The sequence below is a fragment of the Cetorhinus maximus genome, unplaced genomic scaffold (assembly GCF_964194155.1).
Source record: "Cetorhinus maximus unplaced genomic scaffold, sCetMax3.hap1.1 HAP1_SCAFFOLD_2236, whole genome shotgun sequence".
Taxonomy (NCBI): Eukaryota; Metazoa; Chordata; class Chondrichthyes; order Lamniformes; family Cetorhinidae; genus Cetorhinus; species Cetorhinus maximus.
The window spans coordinates 31361-51987 of record NW_027598175.1 but is presented as its reverse complement, the minus strand read 5'-3'; the positions used below and the strand labels follow the sequence as shown (position 1 = coordinate 51987).

At 58.6% G+C, this 20627-nt stretch overlaps 1 protein-coding gene across 1 annotated transcript; it reads left to right on the top strand.

Moving 5' to 3' along the window:
• The first annotated feature begins 2215 nt into the window (after nucleotides 1-2215).
• On the top strand, nucleotides 2216-20574 carry LOC144677082 (translocating chain-associated membrane protein 2-like). Its single transcript, XM_078537345.1, has 5 exons — nucleotides 2216-2329; nucleotides 3360-3464; nucleotides 17033-17176; nucleotides 18858-19021; nucleotides 19892-20574. The coding sequence occupies exons 3-5, from the start codon at nucleotides 17073-17075 to the stop codon at nucleotides 19963-19965; spliced, it is 342 nt and encodes a 113-aa protein (XP_078393471.1). The 5' UTR covers nucleotides 2216-2329; nucleotides 3360-3464; nucleotides 17033-17072; the 3' UTR covers nucleotides 19966-20574.
• Nucleotides 20575-20627: the final 53 nt, after the last annotated feature.

The window sequence follows — 20627 nt, the reverse complement described above, 5'->3', positions numbered from 1 at the left end:
GTTGAGGGTGGGGGTGGGTGTTGAGGGTGGGGGTGTGGGTGGGGGTGGGTGTTGAGGGTGGGGGGTGGGTGTTGAGGGTGGGTGTGTGGGTGGGTATTGAGGGTGGGTGTGTGGGTGAGGTGTTGAGGGTGGGTGTTGAGGGTGGAGGTGCGGGTGGGTGTTGAGGGTGGGGGTGCGAGTGGGTGTTGAGGGTGGGGTTGCAGGTGGGTGTTGAGGGTGGGGGTGCGGGTGGGTGTTGAGGGTGGGTGTTGAGGGTGTGGGTGAGGTGTTGAGAGTGGGGCTGGGTGTTGAGGGTGGGTGTTGAGGTGTTGAGGGTGGGTGTTGAGGGTGGGGGTGTGGGTGAGGTGTTGAGGGTGGCGGTCGGTGTTGAGGGTGGCGGTGGGTGTTGAGGGTGGGGGTGAGGTGTTGAGGGTGGGTGTTGAGGGTGGGGGTGCCGGTGAGGTGTTGAGGGTGGGGGTGGGTGTTGAGGGTGGCGGTAGGTGTTGAGGGTGGGGGTGGGTGTTGAGGGTGGCGGTAGGTGTTGAGGGTGCGGGTGGGTGTTGAGGGTGGGGGTGTGGGTGGGTGTTGAGGGTGGGGGTGTGGGTGGGTGTTGAGGGTGGGGGTGCGGGTGGGTGTTGAGGGTGGGGGTGCGGGTGGGTGTTGAGGGTGGGGGTGCGGGTGGGTGTTGAGGGTGGGGGTGCGGGTGGGTGTTGAGGGTGGGTGTTGAGGGTGGGGGTGCGGGTGGGTGTTGAGGGTGGGGGTGTGGGTGGGTGTTGAGGGTGGGGGTGTGGGTGGGTGTGGGTGTTGAGGGTGGGGGTGTGGGTGGGGGTGGGTGTTGAGGGTGGGGGTGGGTGTTGAGGGTGGGGGTGTGGGTGGGTGTTGAGGGTGGGGGTGTGGGAGGGTGTTGAGGGTGGGGGTGTGGGTGGGGGTGGGTGTTGTGGGTGGGGGTGCGGGTGGGTGTTGAGGGTGGGTGTTGAGGGTGTGGATGGGTGTTGAGGGTGGGGGTGTGGGTGGGTGTTGTGGGTGGGGGTGTGGGTGGGTGTTGAGGGTGGGTGTTGAGGGTGGGTGTTGAGGGTGGGGGTGTGGGTGGGTGTTGAGGGTGGGGGTGTGGGTGGGTGTTGAGGGTGGGGGTGTGGGTGGGTGTTGAGGGTGGGGGTGTGGGTGGGTGTTGAGGGTGGGGGTGTGGGTGGGTGTTGAGGGTGGGGGTGTGGGTGGGTGTTGAGGGTGGGGGTGTGGGTGGGTGTTGGGGGTGGGGGTGTGGGTGGGGGTGGGTGTTGTGGGTGGGGGTGTGGGTGGGTGTTGAGGGTGGGGGTGTGGGTGGGGGTAGGGGGTAGGGGGTGTGGGTGGGGGTGTGGGTGGGGGTAGGGGGTGGGGGGTGGGGGTGAGGGGTGTGGGTGGGGGTGGGGGGTGAGGGTGGGTGTTGAGGGTGGGGGTGTGGGTGGGGGTGGGGGTGGGTGTTGAGGGTGGGTGTTGGGGGTGTGGGTGTGGGTGGGGGTAGGGGGTGGGTGGTGGGGTAGGGGTGGGGGGTGGGGGTAGGGGGTGGGGGGTGGGGGTAGGGGGTGGGGGGTGGGGGTAGGGAGTGGGGGTGTGGGTGGGGGTAGGGGGTGGGGGGTGGGGGTAGGGGGTGGGGGTAGGGGGTGGGGGTGTGGGTGGGGGTAGGGGGTGGGGGGTGGGGGTAGGGGGTGGGGGTGTGGGTGGGTGTTGAGGGTGGGGGTGTGGGTGGGTGTTGGGGGTGTGGGTGGGTGTTGAGGGTGGGGGTGTGGGTGGGGGTAGGGGGTGGGGGGTGGGGGTGGGGGGTGGGGGTGGGGGGTGGGGGGTGGGGGTGGGGGGTGGGGGTAGGGGGTGGGGGTAGGGGGTGGGGGGTGGGGGTGTGGGTGGGTGTTGGGGGTGGGGGGTGGGGGTGTGGGTGGGTGTTGGGGGTGGGGGTGGGGGGGTGGGGGTGGGGGGTGGGGGTGTGGGTGGGTGTTGAGGGTGGGGGTGTGGGTGGGTGTTGGGGGTGTGGGTGGGGGTAGGGGGTGGGGGTGTGGGTGGGTGTTGGGGGTGGGGGTGGGTGTTGGGGGTGTGGGTGGGTGTTGGGGGTGGGGGTGTGGGTGGGTGTTGAGGGTGTGGGTGGGTGTTGAGGGTGGGGGTGGGGGTGGGGGTAGGGGGTGGGGGGTGGGGGTGTGGGTGGGTGTTGAGGGTGGGGGTGGGGGTAGGGGGTGGGGGGTGGGGGTAGGGGGTGTGGGTCAGGTGTACTAAGGCTATGGTGGTGATCTCGTGCTCTGTTGTCTCTCTCCCAGGAGGAGATTCCCCGGCAGCTCCAGTACATTGGGCTCTATCTCCTTCACATTGTGGGCGCCTACCTGCTCAAGTAAGACCGGCTGGAGCGAACTCACGGTTTGCATGGGGTGAAGAGCTGAGGGTCAGAGTGCAGGACATCAGGACAAAGGGCCCTGGATCAGAGTCCAGGACAGTCGGGTAAAGGGCCGAAGGTCAGAGTGCAGGGCAGCAGGGTGAAGGGCCAAGGGTCAGAGTGAAGGGTGAAGGGCCATGGGTCAGAGTGCAGGGAGCAGGGTGAAGGGCCAAGAGTCAAAGTGCTGGACAGCCGGGTGAATGGCCAAGGGTCAGAGTGCAGGGCAGCAGGGTGAAGGGCCATGGGTCAGAGTGCAGGGCAGCAGGGTGAAAGGCTGACGGTCAGGGTGAAGGGCCTTGGGTCAGAGTGCAGGGAGCAGGGTGAAGGGCCATGGGTCAGAGTGCAGGACAGCAGGGTGAAGGGCCATGGGTCAGAGTGTAGGGTAAAGGGCCATGGGTCAGAGTGCAGGGAGCAGGGTGAAGGGCCATGGGTCAGAGTGAAGGGTAAAGGGCCATGGGTCAGAGTGCAGGGAGCAGGGTGAAGGGCCAAGGGTCAGAGTGAAGGGTGAAGGGCCATGGGTCAGAGTGAAGGGTAAAGGGCCATGGGTCAGAGTGCAGGGCAGCAGGGTGAAGGGCCAAGGGTCAGAGTGAAGGGTGAAGGGCCATGGGTCAGAGTGCTGGACAGTAGGGTGAAAGGCTGATGGTCAGGGTGAAGGGCCTTGGGTCAGAGTGCAGGGCAGCAGGGTGAAGGGCCAAGGGTCAGAGTGAAGGGTGAAGGGCCATGGGTCAGAGTGCTGGACAGCAGGGTGAAAGGCTGACGGTCAGGGTGAAGGGCCTTGGGTCAGAGTGAAGGGTGAAGGGCCATGGGTCAGAGTGAAGGGTGAAGGGCCATGGGTCAGAGTGCAGGGAGCAGGGTGAAGGGCCATGGGTCAGAGTGAAGGGTGAAGGGCCATGGGTCAGAGTGCAGGGAGCAGGGTGAAGGGCCAAAGGTCAGAGGGTAGTGGGGGATATTGAAGAAGGTGGTACTAACTGGGTGTGTCTCTCTGTAGTTTGACGCGGCTGGGAGTGGTGTTGCTGGTGTTGCAGAGTGTGGCAGAGCTGATTTTTCACGCAGCCCGTTTATTCTACTTCATCAATCAGAACAACCAGAGGTTGTGAGTATGGGGCATCAGACTGTGTTTGAGCCGGAGAGGGTTGGTCTGGAGGTGGCTGCTGAGAATGGTCTCTCCTATCCCTGGAATAGTGTGAGGAAGGTATTGATTCACAAAGCCAGTAAGGGGCAGGGCTGGTCACCCTGAGGGACAAGAACTTACTTTAAATCTGAGATTGTTAGATTTTTGTTATCCAAAGGTATTAAGGGATAATAGGCAAAGGATCAGACACTGTTTCATTGAAGGGCAGACCAGTTCTGACAGTGCAGCACTCCCTCAGTACTGACCCTCTGACAGTGCAGCACTCCCTCAGTACTGACCCTCTGACAGTGCAGCACTCCCTCAGTACTGACCCTCTGACAGTGCAGCACTCCCTCAGTACTGACCCTCTGACAGTGCAGCACTCCCTCAGTACTGACCCTCTGACAGTGCAGCACTCCCTCAGTACTGACCCTCTGACAGTGCAGCACTCCCTCAGTACTAACCCTCTGACAGTGCAGCACCCACTCAGTACTGACCCTCCGACAGTGCAGCACCCACTCAGTACTGACCCTCTGACAGTGCAGCACCCACTCAGTACTGACCCTCTGACAGTGCAGCACCCACTCAGTACTGACCCTCTGACAGTGCAGCACCCACTCAGTACTGACCCTCTGACAGTGCGGCACTCCCTCAGTACTAACCCTCTGACAGTGCAGCACTCCCTCAGTACTGACCCTCTGACAGTGCAGCACTCCCTCAGTACTGACCCTCTGACAGTGCAGCACTCCCTCAGTACTGACCCTCCGACAGTGCAGCACTCCCTCAGTACTGACCCTCCGACAGTGCAGCACTCCCACAGTACTGACCCTCCGACAGTGCAGCACTCCCTCAGTACTGACCCTCTGACAGTGCAGCGCTCCCTCAATACTGACTCTCAGACAGTGCAGCGCTCCCTCAGTACTGACCCTCCAACAGTGCGGCACTCCCTCAGTACTGACCCTCCAGCAGTGCAGCACTCCCTCAGTACTGACCCTCCGACAGCGCGGCACTCCCTCAGTACTGACCCTCCAACAGTGCAGCACTCCCTCAGTACTGACCCTCCAACAGTGCAGCACTCCCTCAGTACTGACCCTCCAACAGTGCAGCACTCCCTCAGTACTGACCCTCCGACAGTGCTGCACTCTCTCAGTACTGACCCTCCGACAGTGCTGCACTCTCTCAGTACTGACCCTCTGACAGTGCAGCACTCCCTCAGTACTGACCCTCTGACAGTGCAGCACTCCCTCAGTACTGACCCTCCGACAGTGCTGCACTCCCTCAGTACTGACCCTCCAACAGTGCAGCACTCCCTCAGTACTGACCCTCCAACAGTGCAGCACTCCCTCAGTACTGACCCTCCAAAAGTGCAGCACTCCCTCAGTACTGACCCTCCGACAGTGCAGCACTCCCTCAGTACTGACCCTCCGACAGTGCAGCACCCCCTCAGTACTGACCCACCGACAGTGCAGAACTCCCTCAGTACTGACCCTCCGACAGTGCAGCACTCCCTCAGTACTGACCCTCTGACATGTGCAGCACTCCCTCAGTACTGACCCTCTGACAGTGCGGCGTTCCCTCAATACTGACCCTCCGACAATGCGGTGCTCCCTCAGTAATGACCCTCCGACAGTGCAGCACTCCCTCAGTACTGACCCTTTGACAGCGCAGTGCTCCCTCAATACTGATCTTCTGACAGTACAGCACTCTCTCAGTACTGATCCTCTGACAGTGCTGAGCTCCTTCAGTCCTCATCCTCCGACAGCGCGGCGCTCCCTCAGTACTGACCCTCCGACAGTGCAGCACTCCCTCAGTACTGACCCTCTGACAGTGCAGCGCTCCCTCAGTACTGACCCTGCGACAGTGCAGCACTCCCTCAGTACTGACCCTCTGACAGTGCAGCGCTCCCTCAGTACTGACCCTCTGACAATGCAGCACACCCTCAGTACTGACCCTCCGACAGTGCAGCTCTCCCTCAGTACTGACCCTCCGACAGTGCAGCACTCCCTCAGTATTGACCCTCCGACAGTGCAGCTCTCCCTCAGTACTGACCCTCTGACAGTGCAGCACTCCCTCAGCACTGATCCTCCGACAGTGCTGAGCTTCCTGAGTCCTGACCCTCCGACAGTGCAGCACTCCCTCAGTACTGACCCTTTGACAGCGCAGTGCTCCCTCAGTCCTGATCCTCCGACAGTGCTGATTTCCCTCAGTACTGACCCTCTGACAGTGCTGAGCTCCCTCAGTACTGACTCTCCGACAGTGCGACCCTCCCTTAGTATTCATCCTTTGACAGTGCGGTGCTCCCTCAGTACTGACCCTCTGACAGTGCAGCGCTCCCTCAGTACTGACCCTCTGACAGTGCAGCACTCCCTCAGTACTGACCCTCCGACATTGCAGCTCTCCCTCAGTACTGACCCTCCGACAGTGCAGCACTCCCTCAGTACTGACCCTCTGACAGTGCAGCACTCCCTCAGTACATCCCTCTGACAGTGCAGCACTCCCTCAGTACTGACCCTCGGACAGTGCAGCACTCCCTCAGTACTGACCCTCTGACAGTGCAGCGCTCCCTCAGTACTGACCCTCTGACAGTGCAGCACTCCCTCAGTACTGACCCTCCGACAGCGCGGCACTCCCTCAGTACTGACCCTCCAACAGTGCAGCACTCCCTCAGTACTGACCCTCCAACAGTGCTGCACTCCCTCAGTACTGACCCTTTGACAGTGCAGCACTCCCTCAGTACTGACCCTCTGACAGTGCAGCACCCCCTCAGTACTGACCCTCTGACAGTGCGGCGTTCCCTCAATACTGACCCTCCGACAATGCGGTGCTCCCTCAGTAATGACCCTCTGACAGTGCAGCACTCCCTTAGTATTGACCCTCTGACAGTGCGACGCTCCCTCAGTACTGACCCTCCGACAGTAAAGCACTCCCTCAGTACTGATCCTCTGACAGTGCTGAGCTCCTTCAGTCCTGATCCTCCGACAGCGCGGCGCTCCCTCAGTACTGACCCTCCGACAGCGCAGCACTCCCTCAGTACTGACCCTCCGACAGTGCAGCTCTCCCTCAGTACTGACCCACGACAGCGCAGCACTCCCTCAGTATTGACCCTCTGACAGTGCGACGCTCCCTCAGTACTGACCCTCCGACAGTGCAGCACTCCCTCAGTACTGACCCTCTGACAGTGCAGCACTCCCTCAGTACTGACCCTTTGACAGTGCAGCACTCCCTCAGTACTGACCCTCTGACAATGCGGTGCTCCCTCAGTACTGCCCCTCTGACAGTGCAGCACTCCCTCAGTACTGACCCTCCGACAGTGCAGCTCTCCCTCAGTACTGACCCTCTGACAGTGCAGCACTCCCTCAGTACTGACCCTCCGACAGTGCATCTCTCCCTCAGTACTGACCCTCTGACAGTGCAGCACTCCCTCAGTACTGACCTTCTGACAGTGCAGCACTCCCTCAGTAGTGACTCTCCGACAGTGCGACCCTCCCTTAGTATTCATCCTTTGACAGTGCGGTACTCCCACAGTATTGAACCTCTGACAGTGCAGCACTCCCTCAGTACTGATCCTCTGACAGTGCAGCACTCCCTCAGTACTAATCCTCTGACAGTGCTGATCTCCCTCAGTACTGATCCTCTGACAGTGCTGAGCTCCGTCAGTACTGATCCTCTGACAGTGCAGCGCTCCCTCAGCACTGACCCTCTGACAGTGCAGCACTCCCTCAGTACTGACCATCCGACAGCGCGGCGCTCCCTCAGTACTGACCCTCCGACAGTGCAGTACTCCCTCAGTCCTGATCCTCTGACAGTGCTGATTTCCCTCAGTACTGACCCTCTTACAGTGCAGCACTCCCGCAGTACTGACCCTCTGACAGTGCAGCACGCCCTCAGTACTGACCCTCTGACAGTGCAGCACTCCCTCAGTACTGACCCTCCGTCAGTGCAGCACCCCCTCAGTACTGACCCTCCGCCAGTGCAGAACTCCCTCAGTACTGACCCTCCGACAGTGCAGCACTCCCTCAGTACTGACCCTCTGACATGTGCAGCACTCCCTCAGTACTGACCCTCTGACAGTGCGACGCTCCCTCAGTACTGACCCTCCGACAGTGCAGCACACCCTCAGTACTGACCCTCTGACAGTGCAGCACTCCCTCAGTACTGACCCTCTGACAATGCGGTGCTCCCTCAGTACTGACCCTCCGACAGTGCAGCACACCCTCAGTACTGACCCTCCGACAGTGCAGCACACCCTCAGTACTGACCCCCCGACAGTGCAGCACTCTCAGCACCGATTCTCCGACAGTGCAGCACTCCCTCAGTACTGATCCTCTGACAGTGCTGAGCTCCTTCAGTCCTGATCCTCCGACAGCGCGGCGCTACCTCAGTACTGACCCTCCGACAGCGCAGCACTCCCTCAGTACTGACACTCCGACAGTGCAGCTCTCCCTCAGTACTGACCCACGACAGCGCAGCACTCCCTCAGTATTGACCCTCTGACAGTGCGACGCTCCCTCAGTACTGACCCTCCGACAGTGCAGCACTCCCTCAGTACTGACCCTCTGACAGTGCAGCACTCCCTCAGTACTGACCCTTTGACAGTGCAGCACTCCCTCAGTACTGACCCTCCGACAGTGCAGCACTCCCTCAGTACTGACCCTCTGACAATGCGGTGCTCCCTCAGTACTGACCCTCTGACAGTGCAGCACTCCCTCAGTACTGACCCTCTGACAGTGCAGCACTCCCTCAGTACTGACCCACTGACAGTGCGGCGCTCCCTCAGTACTGACCCCCCGATAGTGCAGCACTCTCAGCACCGATCCTCCGACAGTGCTGAGCTGCCTGAGTCCTGACCCTCCGACAGTGCAGCACTCCCTCAGTACTGACCCTTTGACAGCGCAGTGCTCCCTCAATACTGATCTTCTGACAGTACAGCACTCCCTCAGTACTGATCCTCCGACAGTGCAGCACTCCCTCCGTACTGACCCTCCGACAGTGCAGCACTCTCTCAGTACTGACCCTCTGACAGTGCAGCGCTCCCTCAGTACTGACCCTGCGACAGTGCAGCACTCCCTCAGTACTGACCCTCCGACAGTGCAGCACTCCCTCAGTACTGACCCTCCGACAGTGCAGCTCTCCCTCAGTACTGACCCTCTGACAGTGCAGCACTTCCTCAGTACTAACCTTCCGACAGTGCAGCACTCCCTCAGTACTGACCCTTTGACAGCGCAGTGCTCCCTCAGTCCTGATCCTCCGACAGTGCTGATTTCCCTCAGTACTGACCTTCTGACAGTGCTGAGCTCCCTCAGTACTGACTCTCCGACAGTGCGACCCTCCCTTAGCATTCATCCTTTGACAGTGCGGTGCTCCCTCAGTATTGAACCTCTGACAGTGCAGCACTCCCTCTGTACTGATCCTCTGACAGTGCTGATTTCCCTCAGTACTGACCCTCCGACAGTGCGGCACTCCCTCAGTACTGACCCTCTGACAGTGCAGCACTCCCTCAGTACTAACCCACTGAGAGTGCAGCACTCCCTCAGTACTGACCCTCTGACAGTGCAGCACTCCCTCAGTACTGACCCACTGACAGTGCGGCGCTACCTCAGTACTGACCCTCCGACAGTGCAGCACTCTCAGCACCGATCCTCCGACAGTGCTGAGCTCCCTGAGTCCTGACCCGCCGACAGTGCAGCACTCCCTCAGTACTGACCCTTTGACAGCGCAGTGCTCCCTCAATATTGATCTTCTGACAGTACAGCACTCCCTCAGTACTGATCCTCTGACAGTGCTGAGCTCCCTCAGTCCTGATCCTCCGACAGTGCAGCACTCCCTCAGTCCTGATCCTCCGACAGTGCTGATTTCCGTCAGTACTGACCCTCTGACAGCGCGGCGCTCCCTCAGCACTGACCGTCTGACAGCGCGGCGCTTCCTCAGTACTGTGCCTCCGACAGCGCAGCACTCCCTCAGTACTGACACTCCGACAGTGCAGCTCTCCCTCAGTACTGACCCACGACAGTGCAGCACTCCCTCAGTACTGACCCTCTGACAGTGCAGCGCTCCCTCAGTACTGACCCTCTGACAGTGCAGCACTCCCTCAGTACTGACCCTCCGACAGTACAGCTCTCCCTCAGTACTGACCCTCCGACAGTGCAGCTCTCCCTCAGTACTGACCCTCCGACAGTGCAGCACTCCCTCAGTACTGACCCTCCGACAGTGCAGCACTCCCTCAGTACTGACCCTCCGACAGTGCAGCACTCCCTCAGTCCTGATCCTCCGACAGCGCGGCGCTCCCTCAGGACTGACCCTCTGACAGTGCTGAGCTCCTTCAGTCCTGATCCTCCGACAGCGCAGCACTCCCTCAGTACTGACACTCCGACAGTGCAGCTCTCCCTCAGTACTGACCCTCCGACAGCGCAGCACTCCCTCAGTACTGACACTCCGACAGTGCAGCTCTCCCTCAGTACTGACCCACGACATCGCTGCACTCCCTCAGTACTGACCCTCTGACAGTGCAGCGCTCCCTCAGTACTGACCCTCTGGCAGTGCAGCACTCCCTCAGTACTGACCCTCCTACAGTGCAACACTCTCTCAGTACTGACCCTCCGACAGTGCACAGCTCTCCCTCGGTACTGACCCTCCGACAGTGCAGCACTCCCTCAGTACTTTCCCTCCGACAGTGCAGCACTACCTCAGTACTGACCCTCTGACAGTGCAGCGCTCCCTCAGTACTGACCCTGCGACAGTGCAGCACTCCCTCAGTACTGACCCTCTGACAGTGCAGCGCTCCCTCAGTACTGACCCTCTGACAATGCAGCACACCCTCAGTACTGACCCTCCGACAGTGCAGCTCTCCCTCAGTACAGACCCTCCGACAGTGCAGCACTCCCTCAGTACTGACCCTCCGACAGTGCAGCTCTCCCTCAGTACTGACCCTCTGACAGTGCAGCACTCCCTCTGCACTGATCCTCCGACAGTGCTGAGCTCCCTGAGTCTTGACCCTCCGACAGTGCTCATCTCCCTGAGTCCTTACCCTCCGACAGTGCAACACTCCCTCAGTACTGACCCTCTGACAGTGCTGAGCTCCCTCAGTACTGACTCTCCGACAGTGCGACCCTCCCTTAGTATTCATCCTTTGACAGTGCGGTGCTCCCTCTGTACTGATCCTCTGACAGTGCAGCACTCCCTCTGTACTGATCCTCTGACAGTGCTGAGCTCCCTCAGTACTGACCCGCTGACAGTGCAGCACTCCCTCAGTACTGACCCTCTGACAGTGCAGCACTCCCTCAGTACTGACCCTCCGACAGTGCAGCACTCCCTCAGTACTGACCCTCTGACTGTGCAGCACTCCCTCAGTACTGATCCTCTGACAGTGCTGAGCTCCCTCAGTCCTGATCCTCCGACAGTGCAGCACTCCCTCAGTCCTGATCCTCCGACAGTGCTGATTTCCCTCAGTACTGACCCTCTGACAGCGCGGCGCTCCCTCAGCACTGACCGTCCGACAGCGCGGCGCTTCCTCAGTACTGTGCCTCCGACAGCGCAGCACTCCCTCAGTACTGACACTCCGACAGTGCAGCTCTACCTCAGTACTGACCCACGACAGTGCAGCACTCCCTCAGTACTGACCCTCTGACAGTGCAGCGCTCCCTCAGTACTGACCCTCTGACAGTGCAGCACTCCCTCAGTACAGACCCTCCGACAGTGCAGTTCTCCCTCAGTACTGACCCTCTGACAGTGCAGCACTCCCTCAGTACTGACCCTCTGACAGTGCAGCAGTCCCTCAGTACTGACCCTCTGACAGTGCAGCACTCTCTCAGTACTGACCCTCTGACAGTGCAGCACCCCCTCAGTACTGACCCTCGGACAGTGCGATGCTCCCTCAGTACTGACCCTCTGACAGTGCAGCACCCCCTCAGTACTGACCCTCGGACAGTGCGGTGCTCCCTCAATACTGACCCTCGGACAGTGCGGTGCTCCCTCAGTACTGACCCTCGGACAGTGCGGTGCTCCCTCAGTACTGACCTTCCGACAGTGCAGCACTCCCTCAGTACTGACCCTCTGACAGTGCAGCGCTCCCTCAGTATTGACCCTCTGACAGTGCAGCACTCCCTCAGTACAAAACCTCCGACAGTGCAGCTCTCCCTCAGTACTGACCCTCCGACAGTGCAGCACTCCCTCAGTCCTGACCCTCCAACAGTGCAGCTCTCCCTCTGTACTGAACCTCTGACAGTGCAGCACTCCCTCAGTACTGACCCACTGACAGTGCGGCGCTCCCTCAGTACTGACCCTCCGACAGTGCAATACTCTCAGCACCGATCCTCCGACAGTGCTGTGCTCCCTGAATCCTGACCCTCCGACAGTGCAGCACTCCCTCAGTACTTTCCCTTTGACAGCGCAGTGCTCCCTCAATACTGATCTTCTGACAGTGCTGAGCTCCCTCAGTCCTGATCCTCCGACAGTGCAGCACTCCCTCCGTCCTGATCCTCCGACAGTGCTGTTTTCCCTCAGTACTGACCCTCTGACAACGCGGCGCTCCCTCAGCACTGACCGTCCGACAGCGCGGCGCTCCCTCAGTACTGACCCTCTGACAGCGCAGCGCTCCCTCAGTACTGACCGTCTGACAGTGCAGCACTCCCTCAGTACTGACCCTCCGACAGTGCAGCTCTGCCACATTACTGACCCTCCGACAGTGCAGCACTCCCTCATTATTGACCCTCCGACAGTGCAGCACTCCCTCAGTACTGACCCTCTGACAGCGCGGCGCTCCCTCAGCACTGACCGTCCGACAGCGCGGCGCTCCCTCAGTACTGACCCTCTGACAGCGCAGCACTCCCTCAGTACTGACACTCCGACAGTGCAGCTCTCCCTCAGTACTGACCGACGACAGTGCAGCACTCCCTCAGTACTGACCCTCTGACAGTGCAGCGCTCCCTCAGTACTGACCGTCTGACAGTGCAGCACTCCCTCAGTACTGACACTCCGACAGTGCAGCTCTCCCTCAGTACTGACCGACGACATTGCAGCACTCCCTCAGTACTGACCCTCTGACAGTGCAGCACTCCCTCAGTACTGACCCTCTGACAGTGCAGCACTCCCTCAGTACTGACCCTCTGACAGTCCATCACTCCCTCAGTACTGACCCTCTGACAGTGCAGCACCCCATCAGTACTGACCCTCGGACAGTGCGGTGCTCCCTCAGTACTGACCCTCGGACAGTGCGGTGCTCCCTCAGTACTGACCCTCGGACAGTGCGGTGCTCCCTCAGTACTGACCCTCCGACAGTGCAGCACTCCCTCAGTACTGACCCTCTGACAGTGCAGCGCTCCGTCAGTACTGACCCTCTGACAGTGCAGCACTCCCTCAGTACAGACCCTCCGACAGTGCAGCTCTCCCTCAGTACTGACCCCCCGACAGTGCAGCACTCCCTCAGTACTGACCCTCCGACAGTGCAGCTCTCCCTCTGTACTGAACCTCTGACAGTGCAGCACTCCCTCAGTACTGACCCGCTGACAGTGCGGCGCTCCCTCAGTACTTACCCTCCGACAGTGTAATACTCTCAGCACCGATCCTCCGACAGTGCTGTGCTCCCTGAACCCTGACCCTCCGACAGTGCAGCACTCCCTCAGCACTGACCCTTTGACAGCGCAGTGCTCCCTCAATACTGATCTTCTGACAGTGCTGAGCTCCCTCAGTCCTGATCCTCCGACAGTGCAGCACTCCCTCCGTCCTGATCCTCCGACAGTGCTGTTTTCCCTCAGTACTGACCCTCTGACAGCGCGGCGCTCCCTCAGCACTGACCGTCCGACAGCGCGGCGCTTCCTCAGTACTGACCCTCTGACAGCGCACCACTCCCTCAGTACTGACACTCCGACAGTGCAGCTCTCCCTCAGTACTGACCGACGACAGTGCAGCACTCCCTGAGTACTGACCCTCTGACAGTGCAGCGCTCCCTCAGTACTGACCGTCTGACAGTGCAGCACTCCTTCAGTACTGACACTCCGACAGTGCAGCTCTCCCTCAGTACTGACCGACGACAGTGCAGCACTCCCTCAGTACTGACCCTCTGACAGTGCAGCGCTCCCTCAGTACTGACCCTCTGACAGTGCAGCACTCCCTCAGTACTGACCCACTGACAGTGCGGCACTCCCTCAGTACTGATCCTCCGACAGTGCTGAGCTCCCTGAGTCCTGACCCTCCGACAGTGCAGCACTCCCTCAGTACTGAGCCTTTGACAGTGCAGCACTCCCTCAGTACTGATCCTCCGACAGTGCAGCTCTCCCTCAGTACTGACCCTCTGACAGTGCAGCACTCCCTCAGTACTGATCCTCCGACAGTGCAGCTCTCCCTCAGTACTGACCCTCCGACAGTGCAGCACTCCCTCCGTAATGACCCTCCGACAGTGCAGCACTCCCTCAGTACTGACCCTCTGACAGTGCAGCGCTCCCGCAGTACTGACCCTGCGACAGTGCGGCACTCCCTCAGTACTGACCCTCTGATAGTACAGCGCTCCCTCAGTACTGACCCTCTGACAATGCAGCACACCCTCAGTACTGACCCTCCGACAGTGCAGCTCTCCCTCAGTACTGACCCTCTGACAGTGCAGCACTCCCTCAGCACTGACCCTCCGACAGTGCAGCACTCCCTCAGTACTGACCCTCCGACAGTGCAGCTCTCCCTCAGTACTGACCCTCCGACAGTGCTGATTTCCCTCAGTACTGACCTTCTGACAGTGCTGAGCTCCCTCAGTACTGACTCTCCGACAGTGCGATCCTCCCTTAGTATTCATCCTTTGACAGTGCGGTGCTCCCTCAGTATTGAACCTCTGACAGTGCAGCACTCCCTCTGTACTGATCCTCTGACAGTGCTGAGCTCCCTCAGTACTGACCCTCTGACAGTGCAGCACTCCCTCAGTACTAATCCTCTGACAGTGCTGATCTCCCTCAGTACTGATCCTCTGACAGTGCAGCACTCCCTCAGTACTAATCCTCTGACAGTGCTGATCTCCCTCAGTACTGATCCTCTGACAGTGCTGAGCTCCGTCAGTACTGATCCTCTGACAGTGCAGCGCTCCCTCAGCACTGACCCTCTGACAGTGCAGCACTCCCTCAGTACTGACCATCCGACAGCGCGGCGCTCCCTCAGTACTGACCCTCCGACAGTGCAGTACTCCCTCAGTCCTGATCCTCTGACAGTGCTGATTTCCCTCAGTACTGACCCTCCGACAGTGCGGCACTCCTTCAGTACTGACCCTCTGACAGTGCAGCACTCCCTCAGTACTGACCCTCTGACAGTGCAGCACTCCCTCAGTACTGACCCTCTGACTGTGCAGCACTCCCTCAGTACTGACCATCTGACAGTGCAGCACTCCCTCAGTACTAACCCACTGAGAGTGCAGAACTCCCTCAGTACTGACCCTCTGACAGTGCAGCACTCCCTCAGTACTGACCCACTGACAGTGCGGCGCTCCCTCAGTACTGACCCTCCGACAGTGCAGCACTCTCAGCACCGATCCTCCGACAGTGCTGAGCTCCCTCAATATTGATCTTCTGACAGTACAGCACTCCCTCAGTACTGATCCTCTGACAGTGCTGAGCTCCCTCAGTCCTGATCCTCCGACAGTGCAGCACTCCTTCAGTCCTGATCCTCCGACAGTGCTGATTTCCCTCAGTACTGACCCTCTGACAGCTTGGCGCTCCCTGAGCACTGACCGTCTGACAGCGCGGCGCTTCCTCAGTACTGACCGTCTGACAGCGCGGCGCTCCCTCAGCACTGACCGTCTGACAGCGCGGCGCTTCCTCAGTACTGTGCCTCCGACAGCGCAGCACTCCCTCAGTACTGACACTCTGACAGCGCAGCACTCCCTCAGTACTGACACTCCGACAGTGCAGCACTCCCTCAGTACTGACCCTCTGACAGTGCAGCACTCCCTCAGTACTGACACTCCGACAGTGCAGCTCTCCCTCAGTACTGACCCACGACAGTGCAGCACTCCCTCAGTACTGACCCTCTGACAGTGCGGCGCTCCCTCAGAACTGACCCTCTGACAGTTCAGCACTCCCTCAGTACTGACCCTCCGACAGTACAGCTCTCCCTCAGTACTGACCCTCCGACAGTGCAGCTCTCCCTCAGTACTGACCCTCCGACAGTCCAGCACTCCCTCAGTACTGATCCTCTGACAGTGCAGCACTCCCTCAGTACTGACCCGCTGACAGTGCGGCGCTCCCTCAGTACTGACCCTCCGACAGTGCAATACTCTCAGCACCGATCCTCCGACAGTGCTGTGCTCCCTGAATCCTGACCCTCCGACAGTGCAGCACTCCCTCAGCACTGACCCTTTGACAGCGCAGTGCTCCCTCAATACTGATCTTCTGACATTGCTGAGCTCCCTCAGTCCTGATCCTCCGACAGTGCAGCACTCCCTCCGTCCTGATCCTCCGACAGTGCTGTTTTCCCTCAGTACTGACCCTCTGACAGCGCGGCGCTCCCTCAGCACTGACCGTCCGACAGCGCGGTGCTCCCTCAGTACTGACCCTCTGACAGCGCAGCACTCCCTCAGTACTGACACTCCGACAGTGCAGCTCTCCCTCAGTACTGACCGACGACAGTGCAGCACTCCCTCAGTACTGACCCTCTGACAGTGCAGCGCTCCCTCAGTACTGACCGTCTGACAGTGCAGCACTCCCTCAGTACTGACACTCCGACAGTGCAGCTCTCCCTCAGTACTGACCGACGACAGTGCAGCACTCCCTCAGTACTGACCCTCTGACAGTGCAGCGCTCCCTCAGTACTGACCGTCTGACAGTGCAGCACTCCCTCAGTACTGACCCTCCGACAGTGCAGCTCTCCCTCAGTACTGACCCTCCGACAGTGCAGCACTCCCTCAGTATTGACCCTCAGACAGTGCAGCACTCCCTCAGTACTGACCCTCTGACAGTGCAGCACTCCCTCCGTACTGACCCTCTGACAGTGCAGCACTCCCTCAGTACTGACCCTCTGACAGTGCAGCACCCCCTCAGTACTGACCCTCGGACAGTGCGGTGCTCCCTCAGTACTGACCCTCGGACAGTGCGGTGCTCGTTCAGTACTGACCCTCGGACAGTGCGGTGCTCCCTCAGTACTGACCCTCGGACAGTGCGGTGCTTCCTCAGTACTGACCCTCGGACAGTGCGGTGCTCCCTCAGTACTGACCCTCAGACAGTGCAGCACTCCCTCAGTACTGATCCTCTGACAGTGCAGCACTCCCTCAGTACTGACCCTCTGACAGTGCAGCACCCCCTCAGTACTGACCCTCGGACAGTGCGGTGCTCCCTCAGTACTCACCCTCGGACAGTGCGGTGCTCCCTCATTACTGACCCTCAGACAGTGCGGTGCTCCCTCAGCACAACACTTGGTGTGTAAGACTGGATTAAGTCTGATCTGAAGCCTACGGCCTGCTGCCTCTTCAGCAAGTACGCTACTGACTGAGAGGTGGAGTAGATTGTAGATGCCAGTAGACTGGCCATCATTTTGATGCTCGAATGAGACTATTTCTGCTCACTGCTTCCTTTCCTTTTGAACAGTTTTAATGCCTGGGCAGTTATCTTTGTCGTGACCCGTCTGATGACTCTGACTCTCACTGTGCTGGTCGTGGGCTTCGGGCTCTCCCGCGTCCAGCATCAGATCTTTGATATAGAAAAGGGAATCTTCAACACCCTTCCCATTCGGTGAGTTCAGTTCTGAATGCCTCTCCCTCCCTCACTCCACCTCAATGTCTCTCAACCCTACCCCATCCCAATGCCCCTCAGTCTCCTTCTGATTCTTTTATTATTAGTTTCTGGGATGTGAAGGTCACTGGCTGGGCCCAGTATTTATTGCCCACCCCTAATTGCCCTTGAGAAGGTGGTGGTGAGCTGCCTTCTTGAACCGCTGCAGTCCATGTGGTGTAGGTACACCCCCAGTGCTGTTAGGGAGGGAGTTCCAGGATTGTGACTCAGTGACACTGAAGGAACGGAGATACATTTCCAAGTCAGGATGGTGAGTGACTTGGAGAGAAATTACCAGGTGCTGATGTTCCCATGAGCCTGCTGCCCTTGTCCTTCTAGTTGGTAGTGGTCATGGGTTTGGAAGGTGCTGTCTAAGGAGCCTTGGTGAGTTTCTGCAGCGCATCTTGTAGATGGTACACACTGCTGCTACTGTGTGTCAGTGGTAGAGGGAGTGAATGTTTGTGGATGTAGTGCCAATCAAGTGGGCTGCTTTGTCCTGGACGATGTCGAGCTTCTTGAGTGTTGTGGGAGCTGCACTCATCCAGGCAAGTGGGGATTATTCCATCACACTCCTGATTTGTGCCTTGTAGATGGTGGACAGGCTTTGGGGAGTCAGGAGGTGAGTTACTTGTTGCAGGATTCCTAGCCTCTGACCTGCTCTTGTAGCCACAGAATTTATATGGCTAGTCCAGTTCAGTTTCTGGTCAACGGTAACCCCCAAGGTGTTGATAGTGGGGGATTCAGTGATGGTAATGCCATTGAATGTCAAGGGGTGATGTTTAGATTCTCTCTTGTTGGAGATGGTCATTGCCTGGCACTTGTGTGGCACGAATGTTACTTGCCGCTTGTCAGCCCAAGCCTGGACATTGTCCAGGTCTTGCTGCATTTGGACATGGACTGATTCAGTATCTGAGGAGTCGCGAATGGTGCTGAACATTATACAATCATCAGCGAACGTCCCCACTTCTGACCTTATGATGGAAGGAAGGTCATTTGATGAAGCAGCTGAAGATGGTTGGGCCGAGGACACTACACTGAGGAACTCCTGCAGTGATGTCCTGGAGCTGAGATGACTGACCTCCAACAACCACAACCATCTTCCTTTGTGCTAGGTATGACCCCAACCAGTGGAGAGTTTTCCCCCTGATTCCCATTGACTCCAGTTTTGCTAGGGCTCCTTGATGCCAAACTCGGTGAAATGCAGTCTCGATGTCAACTCTCTCCTCCCCTCGGGAGTTCAGCTCTTTTGTCCATGTTTGAACCAAGTCTGTAATGAGGTCAGGAGCTGAGTGGCCCTGGCGGAACCCAAACTGGGCATCAGTGAGCAGGTTATTGCTGAGTAAGTGCCGCTTGATAGCACTGTTGATGACCCCTTCCATTACTTTACTGATGATCGAGAGTAGACTGATGGGGCGGTAATTGGTCAATAATCAGTCAGATTGGATTAGTCCTACCTTTTGTGGACAGGACATACTTAAGCAATTTTCCACATGATTGGTTTCTCTCTCTCTCTCTCTCTCTCTCTTTAACTTGCTGCCTATCACTCCCTCCTTCCATCTCCCCCAGTTATGACTGATGTGTTAAGTGATTATGTTCAAGTGATGTGGCCTCTTGCTGTGCTCATTTCTCGCTCTGGCTCCAGGCTCTGTATCTTAGCAACCGTGTGTGTCACCCAGGCCTGGATGATGTGGAGATTTATTAACTTCCAGCTGCGCCGGTGGCGAGAGTTCCGAGCGGAGCAGGGATCCCGCCGGAAGGTCACAGGAGTGACAGCAGCGAGGGGACGGGTCATACGCAGGGAACCAGGTCAGTGACGGGGAGGGGGCGGGACAGTCTGCTCGGGATGGCAGGGTTTGGATGGGGTTTATGGGCACTGTGTAGCATCACAAGTCAGATGGGGTTTGGAAGTCAGTGTGGGGGTGTTGGCGATTGGGTGAAGGTTTGGGGTCGGGTGGGGTTCAGGGGTCAGTGTGGGAAGGGGTTCAGGGGTCAGTGTGGGATTGGGCGAAGGTTTGGGGTCGGGTGGGGTTCAGGGGTCAGTGTGGGATTGGGTGAAGGTTTGGGGTGGGATGGGGTTCAGGGGTCAGTGTGGGATTGGGTGAAGGTTTGGGATGGGATGGGGTTCAGAGGTCAGTGTGGGATTGGGTGAAGGGGTCAGTGTGGGATTGGGTGAAGGTTTGGGGTGGGATGGGGTTCAGAGGTCAGTGTGGGATTGGGTGAAGGTTTGGGGTGGGATGGGGTTCAGAGGTCAGTGTGGGATTGGGTGAAGGGGTCAGTGTGGGATTGGGTGAAGGGGTCAGTGTGGGATTGGGTGAAGGTTTGGGGTGGGATGGGGTTCAGAGGTCAGTGTGGGATTGAGTGAGGGTTTGGGGTGGGATGGAGTTCAGGGGTCAGTGTGGGATTGGGTGAAGGTTTGGGGTGGGATGGGGTTCAGAGGTCAGTGTGGGATTGGGTGAAGGTTTGGGGTGGGATGGGGTTCAGGGGTCAGTGTGGGATTGGGTGAAGGTTTGGGGTGGGATGGGGTTCAGGGGTCAGTGTGGGATTGGGTGAAGGTTTGGGGTGGGATGGGGTTCAGAGGTCAGTGTGGGATTGGGTGAAGGTTTGGGGTGGGATGGATTTTGGGGATCAGGGCTTTGAGATCTGAGTTCTCAGTAACTCTGCCTCTTTCTCTCTCAGGTCACCATGAGAACGGTTTGGTTAAATCGGAGAATGGAGCATCTCCACGAGCCCGGAAAATGAAATCTCCCTAAACTGGACCAATCACATCGCATCATCCCTGCCACCTCCGAATAATTCCCGAATCTCCAGTTACTTTTGTTTTTTTCGTTGTCCCCTCAAACACTGCCTCAGAGATTTGGTTCCCCATCTTCCAGTGACAGCAAAGTATTCAACCGTGGGACCATTGCATTTTGCCCCAGCCCCTCCCTTACCCAGCACACTTCACAGGAACATGAAGCCAGTCTCAGTTGCCCCCACCCATTGTCAATCACTGCCATACAAGCTCTCTTACAGTAGCGAACCCCACACTAGATGAGGTCAGCTCACTTGTGTAGCCTGGAGATGTGGCTGTTGTGTTTGGTATTGACCTGTGGCATATTTGGACGTGTGTCAGTCTGTACCCCAGCAGCGCACTCATTAACTGCCCAGTGATCCTCTGTGGCCCCTCCTTGGGGCTCCGTTATGCCCATGCCCTGGGGAGAATGTTCCGGTGCGAGGTGAGGCTGCCTGAGATCATCTGATTTTCTGCTCTATCTCCAGCTCCTCATGAGCAAAGGTGGTCCTTACAGACCCCAGTCTAGGGGCTACAGTCCATGTAAATCATGAGCACATCTGTAAATAAAAGTGCACATTAAACATTGTGAGTGTGTGTTGCTGATTTGTCTCTGATCATTCAGGCTTGTCCTTGAGACAC